The sequence below is a fragment of the Marmota monax genome, unplaced genomic scaffold, assembly GCF_021218885.2.
Source record: "Marmota monax isolate L192 unplaced genomic scaffold, Marmota_monax_Labrador192_F-V1.1 WCK01_AAM20220418_F8-fsc00031, whole genome shotgun sequence".
Lineage (NCBI taxonomy): Eukaryota > Metazoa > Chordata > Mammalia > Rodentia > Sciuridae > Marmota > Marmota monax.
In genome coordinates, this window is record NW_026695197.1 from 6,342,075 (window position 1) to 6,362,476 (window position 20,402).

The 20,402-nt window shown below is 37.1% G+C and overlaps 1 protein-coding gene across 2 annotated transcripts in view; it reads left to right on the top strand.

The window, feature by feature from the left end:
* Nucleotides 1-20,402, top strand: part of Mapre2 (microtubule associated protein RP/EB family member 2) — a 159,518-nt gene that overhangs the window by 13,264 nt on the left and 125,852 nt on the right. For both annotated transcript variants that reach the window (XM_046428357.2, XM_046428356.2), the window contains exon 2: nucleotides 14,260-14,321. Coding sequence is in view for 1 of the 2 variants with exons in the window: in XM_046428356.2 (XP_046284312.1) it covers nucleotides 14,260-14,321 (62 nt within the window). In the remaining variant the exon portion in view is untranslated. The remainder of the gene's footprint in view (nucleotides 1-14,259; nucleotides 14,322-20,402) is intronic.

A 20,402-nucleotide genomic window follows, 5' to 3' on the forward strand; every position in this document is an offset into this window, starting at 1 on the left:
ATGAGGTCATATATGCTGGAGGTAATGGAAGACAAGGAAATTGCAGAGCCAGGTCCAGCTTTATGTTGTATGGTGCTGCCTCAAAATACAGGTGGAGGTGAGAGGTTCTGCTTCCCGTGGTTTCCTGTTGCTTCACAGTCACTGGACATCAGAGCTTGCAGAGACAGACAGAAAATATATGTAAGACACAGGGATAAACCAACCTTAGCAAAGCTTTTCTTTTAACCTAATACAAAGACAGTTGTCGTTTTCAATATTGGCCAGAAGTAGGACTCACTGCTTCTCTTACTGTCCTCCTCCCTACTACTTATGTCCAGTGGCACACCAGGAGGGGATTGTGATAAGCAACTGCCTGGGCCATAGTATCCTAGCACTCTGAGCTCTGCTGACACACCTCTTTGACACCTTTCTGCTCATGGCAGGAATGATCAGAGCTAGCTGTGTTCCACCTGCCTTGAATACCTGAACCAGTGTGTTCTGACAGAGGATCTCATGAAGTCCCTACATCATTCTCAGATATATGCCTTTCGTAATTTATACCAAGTAGAATGAATGTGGTTTAGAGCTGCAGACAACCTTGAAGATCATCTCACTTATTCCTATTATTTTCTAGATTAAAAAAAAAAGGCGTGGAACTACTATATATATCACTATACCATCTATACCATTTCTCAGTATTTACCCTGAAGAATTTAAGTCATCTTACTCTACATGCATACTCGTGTTTATAGCAGCACAATTCACAAATGACCAAACTATGGAATCAGCCAAAGTGTCCATCAGCAGATGAATAGATAAAGAAAACGTGGTGTGTATATGTATATATGCACCACAGTGTCTCTCTCTGTGTGTGTGTGTACATACACACCTACAATGAAGTTTTATTTAGCCCTAAAGAAAAATTAAGTTCTAGCATTTGCAGGAAAATGGATGGAACTAGAGACCATCATGTTAAGTGAAATAAGTCAATCTCAAAAAGTTAAGGTCATATGTTTTCTCTCATATGCAGAAGCTAAAAAGGAAGAGGGAAACAAAGGTGGGGGTGGGGGGTGGATATCATAAAAATCAAAGGGATATCAGTAGAGGAAAGAGACCCAGGGGTTGGAGGAATGGAGCGGGGAAATGCTAGGGAGTGATGTTGGCCAAATTATGTTGTTGTTATTGTGTGCATGTATGCATCAATATGTGCAACTATAATTCACCAATCAAAGAAGTGGGAAAAATAAAAAATACAAGAAGAATCAGGAACTCCACACTTAAAAAAAAACAACCTTGGAGATTTTCCTACAAAATCTACCTAGTAATTACAAAAGTTTTCAAGTTTTTAGATCGTCATTTGTTTTTGGTAGTGTTTGGCAACCCATTTGAGCTTCCTCTTGGCTCTCAAGTTTGTTTGATGAGGATGACCAGGGGATGTGTTGGGGATGACAAGGGAAGGTGTCAATCATCCCCATGAGGAGCAAAAAAGGATCACCTTGTGGGTTGGGGAAGAGCAAAATATCAAGACAGCAGAAAATCCAGTTTCTCTAGGGTCCAAAATAATCAATAGAAATAAGTTAAACACTGTTAAGTGGAGTGATATCTTCAAAGCATACAATCCCTACAGCGATGTTATGAATTCTTGTGAGCTATCAGTCAACAAAAAGCTAAAATGAGAAGTTTCACTTGAGTTCAAAAGATGAAGTGTTGGTTTGGGGGTTCTGGTTTTGTTTATTGCTAGACTGCCAACCTTAGATGGCGAAATGGTGGCTAAACTGTGGTTTACCAAGGCATCACATGCTATAGGAGGGGCAGCAAAACATCCACAGAGGCCAGTGAAAATCCTGCCCCAGGAACACACTAGGGCCTTTTTCCTCAAGGCTATGTCTTCAAGACCTCTGAAAATAAGAATTCCCTCCCATTCTAACTGGGTTTTCCCTGAAGTTGATTATATTTTATTCCTGACCCTTTGACATTCTGTTCCAGTTGCCCAAGGCAATGGGTTCAAATTCAACTGTGTAATTATAATAATAATAATAATGTATTTTCCATTTATGTAGAAATTTAGAATTGCTAAAGAATTTTGATTCTCTACAAATAAAATTTTACTGGAAACGATCAAAACTGGAGCCCAGGATTGAAATAGCATGTCCACAGTCACATCATTGGGAAAATCTCAAACATAGGGAATTTTACTGTAGGTCCAATGCTGTTTATACCAGGCAGGTTTACAAATGATAGTTAGATTCACAGGGTGGTCTTCAAAGGTCCTTGTAACCCATAAGGATACTAAATTACATCAGGATCTTAACCTCTAACTACTTCATGTTTCCTATGGAAAGATGCATAATATTTCAAAAATGAGTTGATAAATAAAATTTGGGGACATAACTCACCACATCTGAAGATTTCTGTCCTTCATAGTCACTTCTTTTCTCTCTGGAAATAGGAAATGCACCCAAAGAGGAAATGGTGAATTGTTTAGGAATGTGGTTAGAAAGTGCAGGCAATCTTATAAGTCACTTTGAACCTGGAACTTTTAAGCAGAGTGATGGTCCAAGTACGCTGTACTGTTATGGAAACTGTAATGCAAAGTTTCTAAGTTCTTAGTTTATTATTTGCTTCTCACATTTTGAGTCATCTGAACATCCTCCTATCTCAATACACTGGATATGTGTGTGATGGCTTCAGCTGACACAGTTGTCTACAAAAAGGAATATCACAGTGGCTTCACTTAGGGTGCTCATGTAACAAGATTCAGAACCTGCCATTCAGGTCAGCAGAAAGTATATATTTTTTTTATAACAAAACAAAATTTTGTTATAAGCACATCTCTAATGAATTTACACAGAGTAGTTAATTAAGTTCATATTACCTTGGAAAGAAGAGAACCATTCCTCAGGATCTTGAGATTTGGCTGAGGGGTTAGATGTAAAGAGAGAGGAGAGGCCATAAAACTTTAGGTAACCCAAAGATGGACGTTACCTCCTTAATTTTGATGTGGGCCATCACTGTTTGCAAGGTCTGAGCTGTAACTGAGTTTATTTGATTTGAGATCAGCTGAATGGGCCATTTAAGTGCATATTAAGTTGCCAAAGTAGCAATTTTTTAAAGAGCTCTGATGTAGAAATCAACTCAAGGTGTGGTCCCTAGACCAGCAGCATCAGCATCAGAGGTTTTTAAAAAGGCAGAATCTCAGGCCCCACCCCAGCCCTACTGATCACAATCTGCATTTTAACAAGATTCCCAAGCGAGTCATAAAGTCTGAAGAGCACTGCAATAGAGGAACCTGAGAAGTAAAATGCTTATTTTCTTTTAATTTTTGGAGTGAGAAAAACATAAATGACTTTCAAACTCTGCATACCACCCAGGATAGTGGCAATCATAAATCCCTTTTGTTCTTCTCTCCCTGTCACTGTGTCATTGCATCCACAAACCCGGGGTGTAATTATTAACATATGTGCTGTCACCCAACTAGACTTGAAGCTTCTTGATGGCTGCACTGTGTCCCATTCACCCTTACAGCCTCAGCATCTGTCATGGTGGTTGGCATTTGACAGGTGTATAAGATGGTGGTACTAAGAGTTCCAGCTGCAAAGTCTGGCAAACCCAAGTTTGAATCCCAGTCCTGCCTGCAGCCTCAGTTCATGCATCTATAAGACAGAAATGGCTGGGAGTGGGTAGTAAATGGGCCAGTGTTTGATGTACTTATCCCAGCACTTGATGCATATCAGCTGTTCATAAGTGATAGCAATTGTTCTTATGTGCTCAGTGAATGGTGAACAAATAGACAAATAGAAACCTCATATAAAAACTTGTAAGAAGTTTTAGCCATAAAGAAAGAAGATCAAAACATGGTATCCTGTTGCTTTAAATATATGAAATTGAGTTTTAATAATATGCAAAGGAAGGCTGATCTACAAAAGAGAAGGAAAAAGTAGAATGGGTCAGAATGGATTTTTCACAAATTTTTTGGTACGTGTTATACAGAATGATGGGTATCATTGTGATATATTTTTGCATACATAAAAAATGTAATTTGATCAATTTCATTTCCTAGTACCCCACTATCCTCTCTTCTTTCCTCTAATTCTTTTCCTTCATCCTATTGGTCTCTCTCTTAATTTCATTGAGTCCCCTTTTTAACAATATTTTTCTTTCCTGAGTCTGATTTATTCAGCTTAAAATTATGATCTCTAGTTCCACCCGTCTTCTAGTAAATAGCATAATTTCATAATTTATGACTGAATAAAACTCCATTGTATACATATATCACATCTTTAATCCATTTATCTGTTGATGGACAATTAGGCTGTTCTATAACTTGGTTATTGTGAATTGTGCTGTAATATGTATATTATATGCATATATCTCAAAAAATATGCTGAGTTTATTTCTTTTGAATAAATAACAAAGAATGGTATAGCTGGATCATCTGGGAGATTTATTTTTTAGCTTTTGGAGGAATCTCCATACTGATTTCCATTGTTACTATGCTGATTGACATTCCCAGCAACAGAGTGTGAGTTCCTTTTACGCTACATCCCTTGCCAGCATTTATTGTTATCATATTCTTTATATGCTTTCCACTTTCACTGGAGTGAGATGGATTCCTGGTGTTGTTTCGAGTTGCATTTCCCTGATGGCTAAAGTTACCGAAAATGCTTTTCACACAATCATTGGTCATTTGTACTTCCTCTTTTGAGAAATGTCTGTTCAGTTCTTTTGCCCATTTATCTTTTTTTTTTTTAACATATTGAGTTTTCTGGGTTCTTTATATAGTCTGGATATTAATCTTTGGTTGGAGTTCTCTTCTGGCAAAGATTTTCTCCTGTTCTGTTGGGTTTTTTTTTTTTTCTCTTTACTCTGTTAATTCTTTCCTTTGCTATGCAGAAGCTTTTTAATTGGATGCCATCCCATTTATTCTTTCCTTTATTTCCTGAGCTCTAGGGATCTTATTCAGGAAGTCTTTGGACCTCTATGTTGAAGTATTTCCCCAATTTTTTTCAGAATGGATTTATAGGAAGAGCATGTGATTTGGAATTGGAAGATCAGTGTCTGGGTCCCAGTTCTGTTCTTCGATAGCTGAATGATCTCCCTGAGCCTCAGTTTTTTCACCTAAAGGGGGGGGATTGATAATCCTCTTTATTTTGTGGAGTTGTACAGAAAATCGTTTTACAGCTTGATGTGTAGGAAGGCCTGTGCTATTCATGTTTGGATCTTTACCTCTTAGAACAGTGCCTGACTTGTAGGAGGTGCTCAATGATGCTGGTTTGTCCTGCAGGATTAGAGCATGCACTTCCAGATGGGGATGAAAAGTGGCTATTGCAATGGTTTGCGGCCCTCCAAAGCTCCATCCTAACAGATAAAAATCTCATTCCTTGACATTTCATTTCCTGAGAGTGGGATGACAAGGGGGAAGGCATTAAAAAGGGGGGTGGGTAAGAGAGAAAGTGATGAAAAAAGGTTTGAAAATTTCTGAATTCAAGGTATGGATCTGCAACTCGGTACCCGTGAGAGTTCCTAAGGAAAAATCATAACAGAAACACAAGCAGAGCAAACCTCTAATAGAAGTAGCAAAAGAATCAAAATTTTGAGATCTGCGTGAGCTGATATATATACAAGAAGTCTACAAAGTTCAGAACAACAGTCATACATAATTATGGAAAGAAAAACATTGAATAAATATTTTCAAATTGGTTATCTTAATCAGATTTCCAATAATGTGTTGATTCCCACCCCCCAAACCTTTCAGAAGTGGTAAAGCTCTTAGCAGGGACCACAAAAGCAATGTCACTTGTTACATCAGAGTTCTGGGGTCATCATGTGGCTCAAACAGGCAAAAGCTATGCAAACATGCCTACGCCTTTTTTACGAGTTCAGTCCACTTAATATACTTTCAGTAGACTGCTGAAGATTGTCGCGACCCCTTGCCCGCAAGGAATACGCAACTCGAGAATCTTCTTTCAACAGTTTATTCAGGTCCCTGGATATTTCTTCTTCTTCCTCTCGGGTGCCCCTCCCAGCCTTAATAAAGCATCCCAAGCCCCAATGCAAAGCTGCCGCGTGGAACTTTCTCACAGGGTGATGAAAATTCATGTGCCAACTTTCCCAGATAAGAAGTTGTTTGTCACAGACCACAGCGGAGCCAGCGCCATCTTGTAATGGCGACCATAATCTGCAGAAACTGCAGAAGCGGCTCACCACAAAGATGATAAATAAGAGTATGAAATGATTTTCACAGAGCATAACACTAAAGGAGGAGGGTCATCTGTCTTTTGAGGGAGGTCATGAGGTCATAGCCACCCTCAACACAGTGCCCTAAAACCTTCTTACCATAGTCAAAACTTTATTTTCACCTTTTTAGTATGTTACTGTGTTCCTTCTTTGTATGGCCAAAGGAATAACAGACTACCAAGACAGGACACATGGACAGCAAGGTTTTAGTTTCTACTCTGACCCAAACACTAAATTTGAATCCTGAGCTCTGAAATTGAACCTGAAATTGAACCTCTCTGTACTACTTTCCTGCTACATAAGCATTCTGCTACATTTCAATATCAATCACACACAAGGAAAGGACTATTCTATTTCTCCTGCACTATTTTCAAAGACACATGGTTAAAAATGGATAAAAGGCTAAGCATGATGTATTTTTAAAGTCCACAGAAATATAATGTACATGGTATTATATGTAGTTTGCCTCATGTCATTTTTTTAAAAAGGATCTTTTATCTTTAACATTACACTTTTTTCTTAATATTAGAAAGGGCAATCTTGAGGTTACAGAGATAGCTCAGTGGTAGATCCTTCCCTACCATGTGTAAGACCGTGGGTTCAGTCCTCAGCACCACACACAAAAGGGCGGGGGGGGGGGCGGGGGGGCAATATTAAAAATTATTTTGATTCTGGTTCACATGAGAAGTAGAAGATAGATAAATGAGGATTCCAAGAAAAGAGGGTTAAGCCATGCTTATAGAAAAAGAACTTAATTTATTTTTTATTGTAGATATCATTTTAGGTAGTTTCTTGGGATTATCTTTTATATTTACAGAAACCCAGATCACACAATGGTAAGTTTATAACATAATTATCATTCTCAACATATATCACCCAAATCCTTTTATCAGCAAGCAGTTTTTTAAAAGCCCTTAAATATACAACACGTGTCATTTGGTAATTTGTCTTTCTTAAGGAGAATGAGTCATACCAGACTCAATATCCAAGATTCAGTGTAACTTGACCTCGTTTGCCTGCCAGATACTCTCAGCTGGCTTTGGTTTCCCTGGTGTGCTGCTCAGCTCCATGCTTCCCGGCAGCCAGGCCCTGGGTGTCCTTCCGCTGCCCCTGGGGAAGGCCGGGAGCCCAACCCAACACCACTAATTGACACAGAGCGCTGGAGGCAGGGCTTTCTTGATGGCTGATGTGAGTAGGATCAGCTTCAGGATTAATAGCCCACAACCTTCTGTTAATGCCCATAAGCAGATTTATTCCTAGAAAGCCCAGACCTCCCACGTTATACAATATGATCTACAACTGGAGCAGTCCAATACCATGAGGAGTTTGGACTTCAGAATTCAGCTCATTTTGAACATCCAAAGATAGTTAACTCCTGAGAGGCAAACCAGGCACAGGGCCAGCAGTGCTCCCTTCTGTGAAGGGTTGGGGAGGTGGTAATGCTGTCCCTTTGTGAAGACCGAGCTCTAACCTTGTATTGATTAGAAACCTTGTCACCTAGCTACGCCTCAGTGAAGCCAGACTGAGATGTTCTTTCAATAGCATAGCAGGACTAGAAATATTTTTATCACCATTTTTTTCATTCTGATATATCTTTTATGACCCTGTGGTTTTTATGGCTAGACATAGAAGGAACAATCACTTTGGAGGGACTCTCTAGCTAGGGCAGGTATCCAGCTTCAGTGCCTTGGACATGGGATGCAAGAATTCTGGATTTGTTCATAGAGAATTTGAAATTTTTTAGAGGATGGACTTTTGTAGAAAAAGATTGTGCTTCATCAAAGACTTCAACCATGTCCTGACTCTTATCATAATAAAGATATTTGGTCTTTTCAATGAAAACAAAAACGAGTCATAAAAAGCAGCTGGCTTATGGCAGCTCATCTCTGAGGAGCTGCCTAATGCTCAAAACAGCAAAAGATTACAAGTCAGCATGAAGGGACACTATGCAGACTCCTCTTGTTGTGTTGGTGTTAAAGGTTATGTCTTTATTTATGTGTGTTACAGTTTTTATTTTTGTTAAAATAAAAAAAACCTTAAAGGAGAAAATTCTATTTCTGTGTAAATTATGGAAATTTCTGGGTAGTGTGAACCTGACAATTTTTTGTTTAAAAAATGCAGGGTGTATCAAATTTCTGACTTTGAATTTGAATCAGTATTTTGAATTTTGAGGAAGGGGGGGTGTGGTAAATACAGGAGAAAAATTATTCCAGCAGAGAAGATTCCAAGATAGGTCAGATTGGACAGTGCTGTGTAGTCATTGTTGACAGTAATTTCTGATTGCTAAAATCTCAGGTTAAGATATTTTTCCTTGAATGTGTGCAAAGTGGAACAAGTTCCTGATCCTGTCTTGTCCACTGCCCTGGGGTTTTTGTTTTTGTCTGGAAAAAAAAATAAGAAAATAGAAATGCAGTATCTTTCTCAATTCTAGTAGGTATGCAATCTCTTGATTTAAAAAAAATTATTACATTAACATGTATATTAATATGTAGTTATGAGAAATATTAAGAGCCTATATATTCTTTATCCAGCATCTCCCACCATCACCATGGTAATCTCTTACAAAACTATAATACAAATTCACAATCAGTATATTGACACTGATACCTTTAAGGATCGAACTGTTTCCATCACCATGAGGAACCCTTATATAACCATGCTCACTTCCTCCAACCTCACCCTCTTTGTCCTCTGGACACCACTTATCTGTGATGCATTTCTATAGTTTCTTGTTGCAAGAATTTATAATATATAACCTTTGGGGATTGGCTTTGTTCACACAGCATAATTCTCTGGAGGTGCATCCAGATTGTTGTTCCTGTCAATAGTTGAAGCCTAAAATTTCACCCATAGCATTTCAAGGCACTTTAAGTGGTCACTAACATTCTCCTTGATGTCCACTGCTCAATTTCAAAATCGTCACCATGTTTTCGGTCTTTGTAATGGCAGTTCTCACTTTCAGGTATCAAAATTGATATGAGTAACCTGTTCTGGCTTAATAAATCACTCCAAAATATGGTGGTTGGAAAATGAAAGGGGGCAGGAGTTGAAGCCATTTTATTAGAGTGGTATTCCATGTGTCTTAGTTCATTTTGTGCTGTCCTAACAATACCTGAGACTGGAGATTTATTTCACATGGTTCTGGAAGCAAGGAAGCCCAAGATTCAGGAGCCCACACCTGGCAAGGACCTTGGTGCTGCATAATCTCTGGTAGAGAGCAGAAGGATGAGAGATCGTGTGTGTGTGTGTCTGTCTGTCTGTCTGTCTGTCTGTCTAAGACAGACACACAAACATAGGCCAAACTCATTCTTTTATGAGGAACCAATAACCTCTTCCCAAGATATGGCATAATACATTCATGAAGCAATTGAATATTCAGGTTTTTTTGGTTTTGTCTTTAGAAAGCACCACACTTTTTTTTTTTTAAAGTAGCTGTACTGTTTTACATTCTCACAAGCAAGATGTGAGTTATATAGTTTCATTGAATCTTTATCAGCATTTTGTGGTGTTACTATTTTTTAATCTATTTTGATAAATATAGTGATGTCTTAACAGTAGTTTAAACTTTCATTGACCTAATATTTAATGCTGTTGAATGTCATTTTATGTATTTATCTGCTGTCTGCATATCCTAAAACAATTATTTTTTTAAATGTCATTTGAAACTATTTTCTCCTAGTCTCTATTTTGTATTCATATTACTTCACTTGGGCAAAAGTTCTTAATCTTGAAGGAAATCCAATTTATCAGTTTCCCCTTTTACAGATTATGTTCTGGGTATGAAAAACACTTTGCTGTGCCCTGGATTCCTAAGATTTTTCTCCTTATTTTGTTGTTTTCTAAAACATTATAATTTTATAGTTTACATTTAGGTCATGATTCATTTTCAGTTAATTTTTATATCAAAGGGTCAGATTTACAGATAATAGTTGCTGTATTTCTGCCAAGCACCACAGGAAGAAAACTACTGCCTCCCCCAACCCCATCCACTACCACCTGTAAAAGGCTGAATGGGAAGCCTAGACTTCCATCCTTGCAAAGGTGGCATGATGTGGCCAAGAGAGCAAGTGCTAGGGTCTGAGACTCAGTTAAAGCCTGTCACTTTCTAGCTGCATGATATGGGTAAATTGCTCCATTTCTCAGATGCTCAGGTTCTTCATTTATAAGAAGATGGGTTTTTAAAATTTTTATTTATTTTAATTAGGGATATAGAACAGCAGAATGCATTTTGATTCATTGTACACAATTGCAGCACAACTTTTCATTTCTTTGATTGTACATGATGTAATGACAGACCATATGTGCAGCCATACATGTACCTAGGGTAATAATGTTCATCTCATTTCACCATTTCCTGCCCCATAACCCTCCCCTCTCTTCTTACCCCTTTGCCCAAAGTTCCTCCATTTTTTCCCATGCCCTGCCCAGCCATTATGGATCAGCATCTGCTTATCAGAGAAACCATTCAGCCTTTGGTTTTGGGGGATTGGCTTACTTCACTTAGCATGATATTCTTCAGCTCCATCCATTTACCTGCAAATGCCATGATTTTATTCTCCTTTAATGCTGAGCAATATTCCATTGCATACATATACCACGGTTTCTTTATCCATTCATCTGTTGAAGGGCATTTAGGTTGCTTCCACAGTTTAGCTATTGTGAATTGAGCTGCTATGAACATTGATGTGGCTGTGTTACTATGGTATGCTGATTTTAAGTCCTTTAGGTATAGACCAAGGAGTGGGATAGATGGGTCAAATGGTGGTTCCATTCCAAGTTTTCTGAGGCATCACTATACTGCTTTCCAGATTGGTTGTACCAATTTACAGTCCCACCAGCAATGTATGAGTGTAGCTTTTCCCCCAGATCCTCGCCAACAATTTTTCTTGCTTGTTTTCTTGATAACTGCCATTCTGACTGAGATGAATGGCGTGAGATGAAATCTTAGAGTAGTTCTAATTTGCATTTCTCTAATTACTAGAGATGTTGAACATTTTTTCATACATTTGATAATCGAATGTATATCTCCTGAGAAGAGTCCGTTCAGCTCCTTAGCCCATTTATTGACTGGGTTGTTTGTTTTTTCGGTGTTAAGTTTTTTGAGTTCTTTATATATCTTGGAGATTGGTGCTCTATCTGACATGCGTGTGGCAAAAATTTGCTCTTAAAATGTAGACTTTCTGTTCACCTCATTGATTGTTTCTTTTGCTGAGAAGAAGCTTCTTAGTTTGAATCCATCTCATTTCTTGATTCTTGATTTTTATTTCTTGCATTTTAGGAGCCTTGTTAAAGAAATCAGGGTCTAATCCGACATGAAGAAGATTTGGGCCTACTTTTTCCTCTTTTAGGCACAGGGTCTCTGGTCTAATTCCTAGGTCCTTGACTCATTTTGAGTTGAGTTTTGTGCATAGTGAGAGAGATGGGTTTAGTTTCATTTTATCACATATGGATTTCCAGTTCTCCCAGCACCATTTGAGGAAGAGGCTATTTCTCCAATGTATGTTTTTGGTGCCTTTGTCTAGTATGAAATAACTATTTATGTGGGTTTGTCTCTGTGTTTTCTATTCTGTACCATTGGTCTACATGTCTATTTTGGAGCTAATACTATGCCATTTTTGTTACCATAGCTTTGTAGTAGTTTAAGGTCTGGTATTATGATGCCTCCTGCTTCACTCTTCTTGCTAAGGATTGCTTTGGCTATTCTGGGTAGATATATATAATAGATATATATAATATTCTGGTAAAATAAGAGTATTTTTCCCAATGAATTTCGTGATTGCTCTATTTCTATAAGGAATGATGTTGTGATTTTTGTAATAAGATGGCTTTGAGGATTAAGTTAAGTATATGCAATGACTGGTGCAAAAGATGTTCCATAAATGATCTAGCTCTTCTCCAAATATATCCATTGCAGTTGCTGAAAAATTAGCTATAGGCTATTGTGAGAAAACAAAGGGTAACTGCATACAGAAAAGCCTAAATCTTCTAAGGGTTAATTAACTGGTTTATCGAAAATCTAGGAACCTCATACTCCTAACTTGGCCTATACTTGGTGTAGTAACATAACTTCTGGGTACAACTTAAAGAAGGCAGATTCATTCAGTTAAAATTTCTGAAAGATTGGAACACTTAAGACTAGAAACTCATATGGATGGGAACTGAGTTTTTGAAATCTAATTTTTGGTTTATCAGATACCATTAAATTTTGGGAAGATATGAAATGCCCATAAAATTAAATTCTGGTATAAAATGTATAAAGAAATTCTACCTGTTTTGTCTAAATTTTAAAAAATGGAGTTAGTTTTTATAAATTTACTTCTTAGAACCATTTGTGTTAAATCTTCTGGTCTCTAAACAAGTCAAGATATATAAATTATTTCTGAATTCCTTAAATACTTACAGGTTGAGGATCCTTCATCTAAAATGTTTGGAAACAGGTGTTTGAAATTTAAAATTATTTGGAATATTTGGAATATCTGCATATACATAATGAGATATTTTAGCAATAGGACCCAAATCTAAACATGAAATTCATTTGTACTTCACATATACCTTATACACATAGCCCAAGGTTAATTTTATACAATATTTTAAATAAAATTGTGTGCATTAAAGTTTTATGGTATGTAAATTTCACTGTGGTATCATGTCAGCCCTCAGAGTTCTGTATTTTGGAGCTTTTTGGATTTGGGGCTTTTGAATTAGGGATGCTCAATCTGTATAATATTAACAATTCAGCTGTCACCTTTACTTTTATTCTCTCAACACTTAACCTTTTGTTGTTGTTGTTTTAACCATCTCTTCTTTCCCTTATTAAAAAAATATATAAAATGCCTCCTACTTCCCTTAAAAAAAAAAAAAAAACTTCTCCCAGCAACATTTCCAGAACTTTGTCCAGTATTAATCACATATAGCTCTGCCACAGATATTTTATTTTTATAACTGATTTTAAACTATATAAGGCATTTCTCAAGTGGTCGTAGACAGAAAATACAGAAGCACAATGTGCAGGATGAGGGCTCAGGTGGAAGGTGGGAAGGGATCATTTCTAATTTGTCTCTTGGGGTGGTGGGAAAGACAGTTAAGGCTCATGCACATATGCATATCAGGTCATTTTTAGCAGCATCTGATTGGACCATAAGCAGCCTCTCTGGTAACCATCCACCTTTCCTAACACTAGACCCTCAAAGTATAGAGCTCCTGCATATCTCAGCCTCCAGAATTACATTTTTCCTTCATCACTTTTATCATTAAGTCAGAAGATTTTTTTAAAAAGAGAATTTTTTTAATATTTAGTTTTTAGTTTTTTTCGGTGGACACAACATCTTTGTTTTTTTGTGGTGCTGAGGATCAAACCTGTGCCCCGCGCGTGCCAGGCGAGCACACTATCGCTTGAGCTAAATCCCCAGTCCCCAGAACATTTTTTGGAGAGAAATCGTTCATATAAAGAAAGTAAATTTTCTGTCTGTATGTTTATTTTGAAGTTAGATCCTGACAATTGTTTTTAATGCTTATCCTGTCAAAATAAAACAAGATCTTTTTTTTGACCAGATCAAGCCCATATTGATACTAAATATAAAACCTGCAAATTAAGTTGGGGAAGGCAATACTCTGATGTTGACATTTGATATCTCACTAGAGGCACTGCTTTCTGGGTTATCTGCTAATGTAAGTTTCAGCACCTCACCTCAAACTTTGGGGTGGGAGTGTTGAAGGTTAAGTATATATTTATTCACACACACACACACACACTATATATATATATATAAATGAAATTTCTCTCGTAAGACTTACATTACACTAAATCTTCACAAACTATCATTTGAATTGATCTAATGTAGGTTGTGAAAATAATTCTATTGTTTGACAACTTAATTGCTTTTATATGATAAAATCAATGGACTTTGGATATTTGGGGTGTGTTTTTTCTGTAATGTTCTTTTCCATTGCTAGCCACACCCAATGAACTGAATTATAACTCTGTTCCTATGTTTTTATCATATTAAATGATTTCTCTTATTCCTTGCATTTTTACTATCCCAGTGTCCCATTTCCCAGAGGAACCGTTCATCTCGACAGCCAGGGAGAGCGCCTGGATGCTCAAGGTAAGGTTTGAATATAAATTATTTTGCATGACTCCTTTTTGAAGGTTAAATTAAAGCCAGTAGTATTATTGCCTACATAACATTTATTTTCAAGTTTCTGGCATACAAATAGAGCCAATATTTGAGTAAATATGCCCCACTTAAATACTATTTTTCAAACTATATTCCACTTCGCAACTATACGAAGGGCTAATTAACCACTATTAGCAATTCCTCTTAAAAAATGGTCAAGCAAATTAAAGTTTAATTTTGGAGATCTTATTGGTGATAATCAGAGGGGAAGAATATCAAGATACAGTCAAATTGACCTCATGATATTTCTAATTATTAATGAAAAAATGATTTTTACTTGATTTTACTGAACAGCAAGGCAACCGCTTTGTTACCTGAGGAGATCATCTTGTGTCAGGGGTGAAGACCCAGAAAGCCCCCCCCCTTTTTTTTTTTTTTTCCAGTTTGGGATTTGTCTTTGGGAGACAATCATTTGACCTTCAGTTATTTCCCACTGGTACACTCGGTCTCTGTCTAAGAATGCCTTAAAGGTTCATCTCCAGGAGCTCTCCAGAACAAAGAAACAATTAACTGAAATTCCACCAGATGGCAATATTTGGAAAGCCATTCAGAGGGATTTCAAAGCTGGGAGCAATTATTGTTCATACAGAGATTAGCTTCATGAAGTCTAATGTCCTAGATTCCATCAAAGGTGCTCTAAACATCTTTCATTTTATTCTTCCTTCCACAACATTATTATTATTATTTAACTTTAAAGAATAAGGGTGGGGAGTATGTGTTGTTCTTTTGCTTCAAATTCTAGAATGCTAGAAACCTTGTTTTTAAATAATTCTCCAAACATCGTTAGTAAGTATTACAGTCTCAAATCAGTGGATAAGATAACATATTTGCTGTGGTGTGTCATTGTGAGAAATGCTATGGGTGATAGTTATTTAATAACTTGAGGAATCTAAAGTTCTTCCCCAAAGAGTAGCTTTTTAAGAAGTTGCCTTGATATTAAACCAAGAATAACTTGTGGGTACAAAATTCTTATTTGTATTGATTTAGAATGATTCAGGGTTATTTAAATAAGATAAGTAAACTCTTCCCCTTTTTGTTGAATAAAAGTAGAAATCCTAAGCCCTGCATCCTATCCAACAGCATTCTCCAGGGAGTCAGAGCAGGCTTTAGGGCCTGCTCCTCCCTGTCTTCAATGTTGGCATGTTTGAAGAAAAAGTAATAGGAAATAGCTCATCTACATAGGGTGTCCCTTTATAAGTCCCCTTGTATCTGTGGATACAGGATGAATACTTCTTTGTAAACATACAAATAGTAAATATTTCATGCCTTGCTGTCTGTAACAACTATTTAAATCAATGTAGGGTAAGAACATCCATAGACAATACATAAATGAATGGGCGTGGCTGGGTTCAACCATATTTTATTTGTAGAATCAGACAGTGGGCCATTTTTGGCCCATGGACCAGTTTGCAGACCCTCTCAGCTAATAATTGAGGTGGGTAGAAGATGGTAGAGAACCTAGAAGACATTCCTTTGTTACTTGCTCTCTTTTTTTGCATGTTTCTGCAGAGTTGTAGCTTTCTTTAACCCTCTCAGAAATTGTCCAAGTTGAGCACCACTTGGATGACATATGTGGAAACAGAAGCATTTTGGATTTCAGGTTTTTTTCAGATTTTGTAACATTTGCACACATAATAAAGAGATATTTGGGGGATAGAACTCAAGTCTAAACACATTTTTTTTATATACACCTTAACATAACCTGAAGGTATTTTTTATACAGTGTTTCTAGTGCCTGCATTTAGACTGTGTCTCATCATGTGAGTCAGGCTGGGAATCCTTGTAAATGTCACATCAGAACTCAAAAAGTTTCAGTTTTTGGAGCATTTCAGATTTTAGATTTTTTGGTTTAGAGATGTTCAGTCTGTTAGTTGGTACTGCCCCCAACGTGCACGGGTAGCTGAACTTAAGGTCACTCGTATGAATTTCCAGGGACACTTAATAAAATGCGGACATACTTTACCTTTAAACAGTTTCAAGATGGCTTCTCTGCTCTTGGCCTCAGGCTCCCCAAAAAGGAGAGCAAGAGAAAGTCATGAGAGGCTGGCGAGAGAGAGCAAGCATGTTTGGAAATGGGCTTTTATTGGGGGGACTCTTGTTCTATCCAAAAAAGTTCTATCCAAAAAAGACCAGAAGGGGTAGAGTTACAAGGGACAGGTGAGTGTAACTCAACCCCAAGGGTGACACCTATATCTGAAGTCATTCCTTTTTCTTTTCAAGCTGGGACAATGCCCAAGTCACCACCAAATGTAGTGATTGGTCAGAGCTTCTTGCTTCAGGACTGGAAGGCGTGGGTCATTCAGAGTGGCTCCCCACAAGTTGATAGTTTTCTTGAGTGGGTAATTCCCTCACCAGTTACGTAGTTCCTGAGATTTCTTTGCTGGGCCTAGCTACTTCTCATCTAAATCTGTTTCTGCACTGAGTAGCAAGTACCTATGCTTTATATCTTATGACGTATTTGGGTGTTGCCTGACTCCTGGGGTTAAATACTGAAGCAATAGCTAGTTATTAGGCAATTTAATTTTATGTTTTGGTCTTTTTAAACAACATAAGCATACTGAAGAAAAGTTACTGTTGACTATACCAATTTTTTTTTAAATTACATAATAAAGTTAAAGGGAACTTTTGGGGAAAATAATTTAAATATCACCATCCAAAATAATTTTTCTCCCATTTTTGCATATTTGCTTTTTCTATAAACATTCTATTTTTCCACAGTGGAAAAACATTTGTGAACTTTGGATATTACTTGGCATTAGTCACAGAGTCTTTCACTTTTGTGGGTCATCAGAACTATAATTAGAATAGTAAAGTAATATTTTATCTTATCAATGTACCAGAACATATACCTTAATTCTTACTATCTTACAAATTTTTACTACCAATTTCCATATAGGCTTTGCTGTTGTTTTAGTTGGTTTGATTCATGTCACTTTATCTATTTCCTAAGAACACAAACTCCCAGAGTATGGAGGACATGGCCACTGAGTTATTATGACTTTTAATCAAAGATAATGTATTTTTCCCAAAAGGAAAAATTTACAAGCATATGCAGTTCTAGGGTACGAGTGCCAACACAACTTTTATCACAAAGAGCATTTGATTTATTGAATAATACTTATTAGATTTCTACTCTCTGCAATGCACTATGCTGATTGTTTGGAAGTGTGTGTATGAGGGCATGACAATGTGCTCATTCCATATTTATTGTGTAATTACTATGAACTAGCTATTATCAGGTCTTGGTGGATACAGGATGAATACAGGAGCAAAAAATGGCTTTATTTGACTTTATTGGAGAGCTAAGATTTATATATATATAAAACATAGAAAATGAGATGCATCATGGAAGAAATAGTTAAAATATCATGGAAATTTGGGAGGACGGCTACCGCTCCCACCAGTGCTGACAACTGAGGTCTCTTGCACCAGCTACCGGGGGCGTGGCTACAGGAGGGCAAGCAAATTCGCTGGGGGATCTCAGCCCCAAGCTCTACAAACTTAGGGTCTGAGGGAGGCAAACAGGGAGAGTGAGCCCAGGTGTTCATGAAAACAGGGCTCCCAGGAGCAGCAGACCTGGCGTGTAGCCAGTATTGTGGTGAGCGCCACAGGTGAGCACGGCCTGGCTTGAGGAAACACAAGACAAGGCCCTAGACACTCAGGATTGGAGACCCGCCCAGTCTAGGAGAAAGGGCTGCTGCACAGTGAATGGTTCCCACCTATTGAGAGGAGAAGCTTGGCCCAGTGGGCACAGCTCCACCTACTGGAAGAGAAGTTAATAGAACTCTAGGACTGCATTTATTATTATTATTATTATCATTTTTTTTTCTTTTCTTTTTCTTTTTTTTCTTCTTTTTCTTTCATTTTCAATTTTTATTTGTTGTTGTTCTTTAATTTTTTTTCAATGTTTCTATTTTTTTAATTTTTTTTATTTTATTATTATTATTTTTTTTAATTTTAATTTTCATTTTTTATTATCACTATTATTTTTGTTAATTTTTTTTGTCTTTTCTTTCTTTCTTTATTATCTAATCTTTGTTATTCTTGTTTCTTTTGTCTTTTCATTTCTTTTCAATCTTCTTATTCCCCCTTCCTTGAATTCTACCTGCCTACTCTCATTCTCTTTAGTGACTTCTTCCCTTCCCTTCTAATATCTTTCCTCTCAAGCATCAAATAAATCTATAAGAGTAAACAGTAACTCAGCAGTCAAACAGAACAAGAAGTAACATGAGCAGCATAAAAAAGCAAGGAAGAAAAGGACTACAAACAATGAAGGACAGCCTAAATATTCAGGAGGACCTAGAGTCAGCAGAAAAATGGTCATATAAAGAACTCAAGGAATACCTTAGACAGATGGAATGGAACCTTAAAGAAGATACGAGACAGCAAATCCAAACAGTGAAAGAACACTTTGAAAATGAATTACATAGACAGATAAAAGAAGAAGTTAAGCATCTTTATCAGGAGATTGAGATTATAAAAAAAAACCAAACAATAATTCTAGAAATGAAGGAAACGATAAACCAAATTAAAAACTCAATTGAGAGTATCACTAACAGAGTGGAGCAAGTAGAAGCCAGAACATCAGATAATGAAGACAAAATATATCATCTTGAAAAGAGCCTAGCCAACTCAGAAAGGCTGGTTAAAAACCACGAGAAAAACATCCAAGAGATATGGGATAACATAAAGAAACCAAACCTACGAGTCATTGGGATAGAAGAAGGTACAGAGATTCAAACCAAGGGAATGAGTAACCTGCTGAAAGAAATAATTACAGAAAACTTTCCAGAAATAAAAAAGGAAACGGATATACAAATTGTAGATGCATACAGGACACCGAGCACACAAAATCACAGTAGACCAACGCCAAGACACATTGTTATGAAGATATCCAATATACAGAACAAAGAGAAAATACTAAAAGCTACAAGAGAAAGGAGGCAGATTACATTCAGGGGTAAACCAGTAAGGTTAACAACGGATTTTTCATCACAGACGCTGAAAGCGAGAAGATCCTGGAACAACGTATTTCAAACACTGAAAGACAATGGATGCCAACCAAGAATTCTGTATCCAGCAAAATTAAGCTTCAGGTACGATAACGACATAAAAATCTTTCATGATAAACAAAAGCTAAAAGAATTTGCAGCCAGAAAACCAGCATTGCAAAGCATCTTGAGCAAAACACTACACGAGGAAGAAATGAAAAACAATAACCAAAACCATCAGTGGGAAATGCCTCTATAAAGACAGAGGGTGGGGGGAAAGCTAACCATGGAGAAACAAACTAAATTAAAAAAAAAAAAAGAAGATAAATAATCAAACATGGCTGGAAGTACAAACCATACATCAATAGTAACTCTAAACATTAATGGCTTAAACTCTCCAATAAAGCGACATAGGCTGGTAACATGGATTAAAAAAACAAATCCAACAATATGCTGCCTCCAGGAGACACATCTGATTGGAAAAGACATACACAGGCTGAAGGTGAAAGGTTGGGAAAAAATATACCATGCACACGGTCCTCGTAAGCAAGCAGGGGTGGCCATCCTCATATCGAATAAAATTGACTTCAAGACTAAATTAATCAAAAGGGATAAGGAAGGACATTATATACTGTTAAAAGGAACCATTCACCAACAAGACATAACAATTATCAATATTTATGCACCAAATAATGGTGCTGCGACGTTCATAAAACAAATTCTCCTCAAGTTCAAGAATCAAATAGACCACAACACAATAATTATGGGTGACTTCAACACACCTCTCTCACAATTGGACAGATCCTCCAAACAAAAGCTGAATAAAGAAACTATAGAACTCAATATCACAATCAACAACCTAGACTTAACTGACATATATAGAATATATCAACCATCATCAAGTGGATATACTTTTTTTCTCAGCAGCACATGGATCCTCCTCAGAAATAGACCATATATTATGCCATAGGGCAACCCTCAGTAAATATACATGGGTGGAGATAATACCATGCATTTT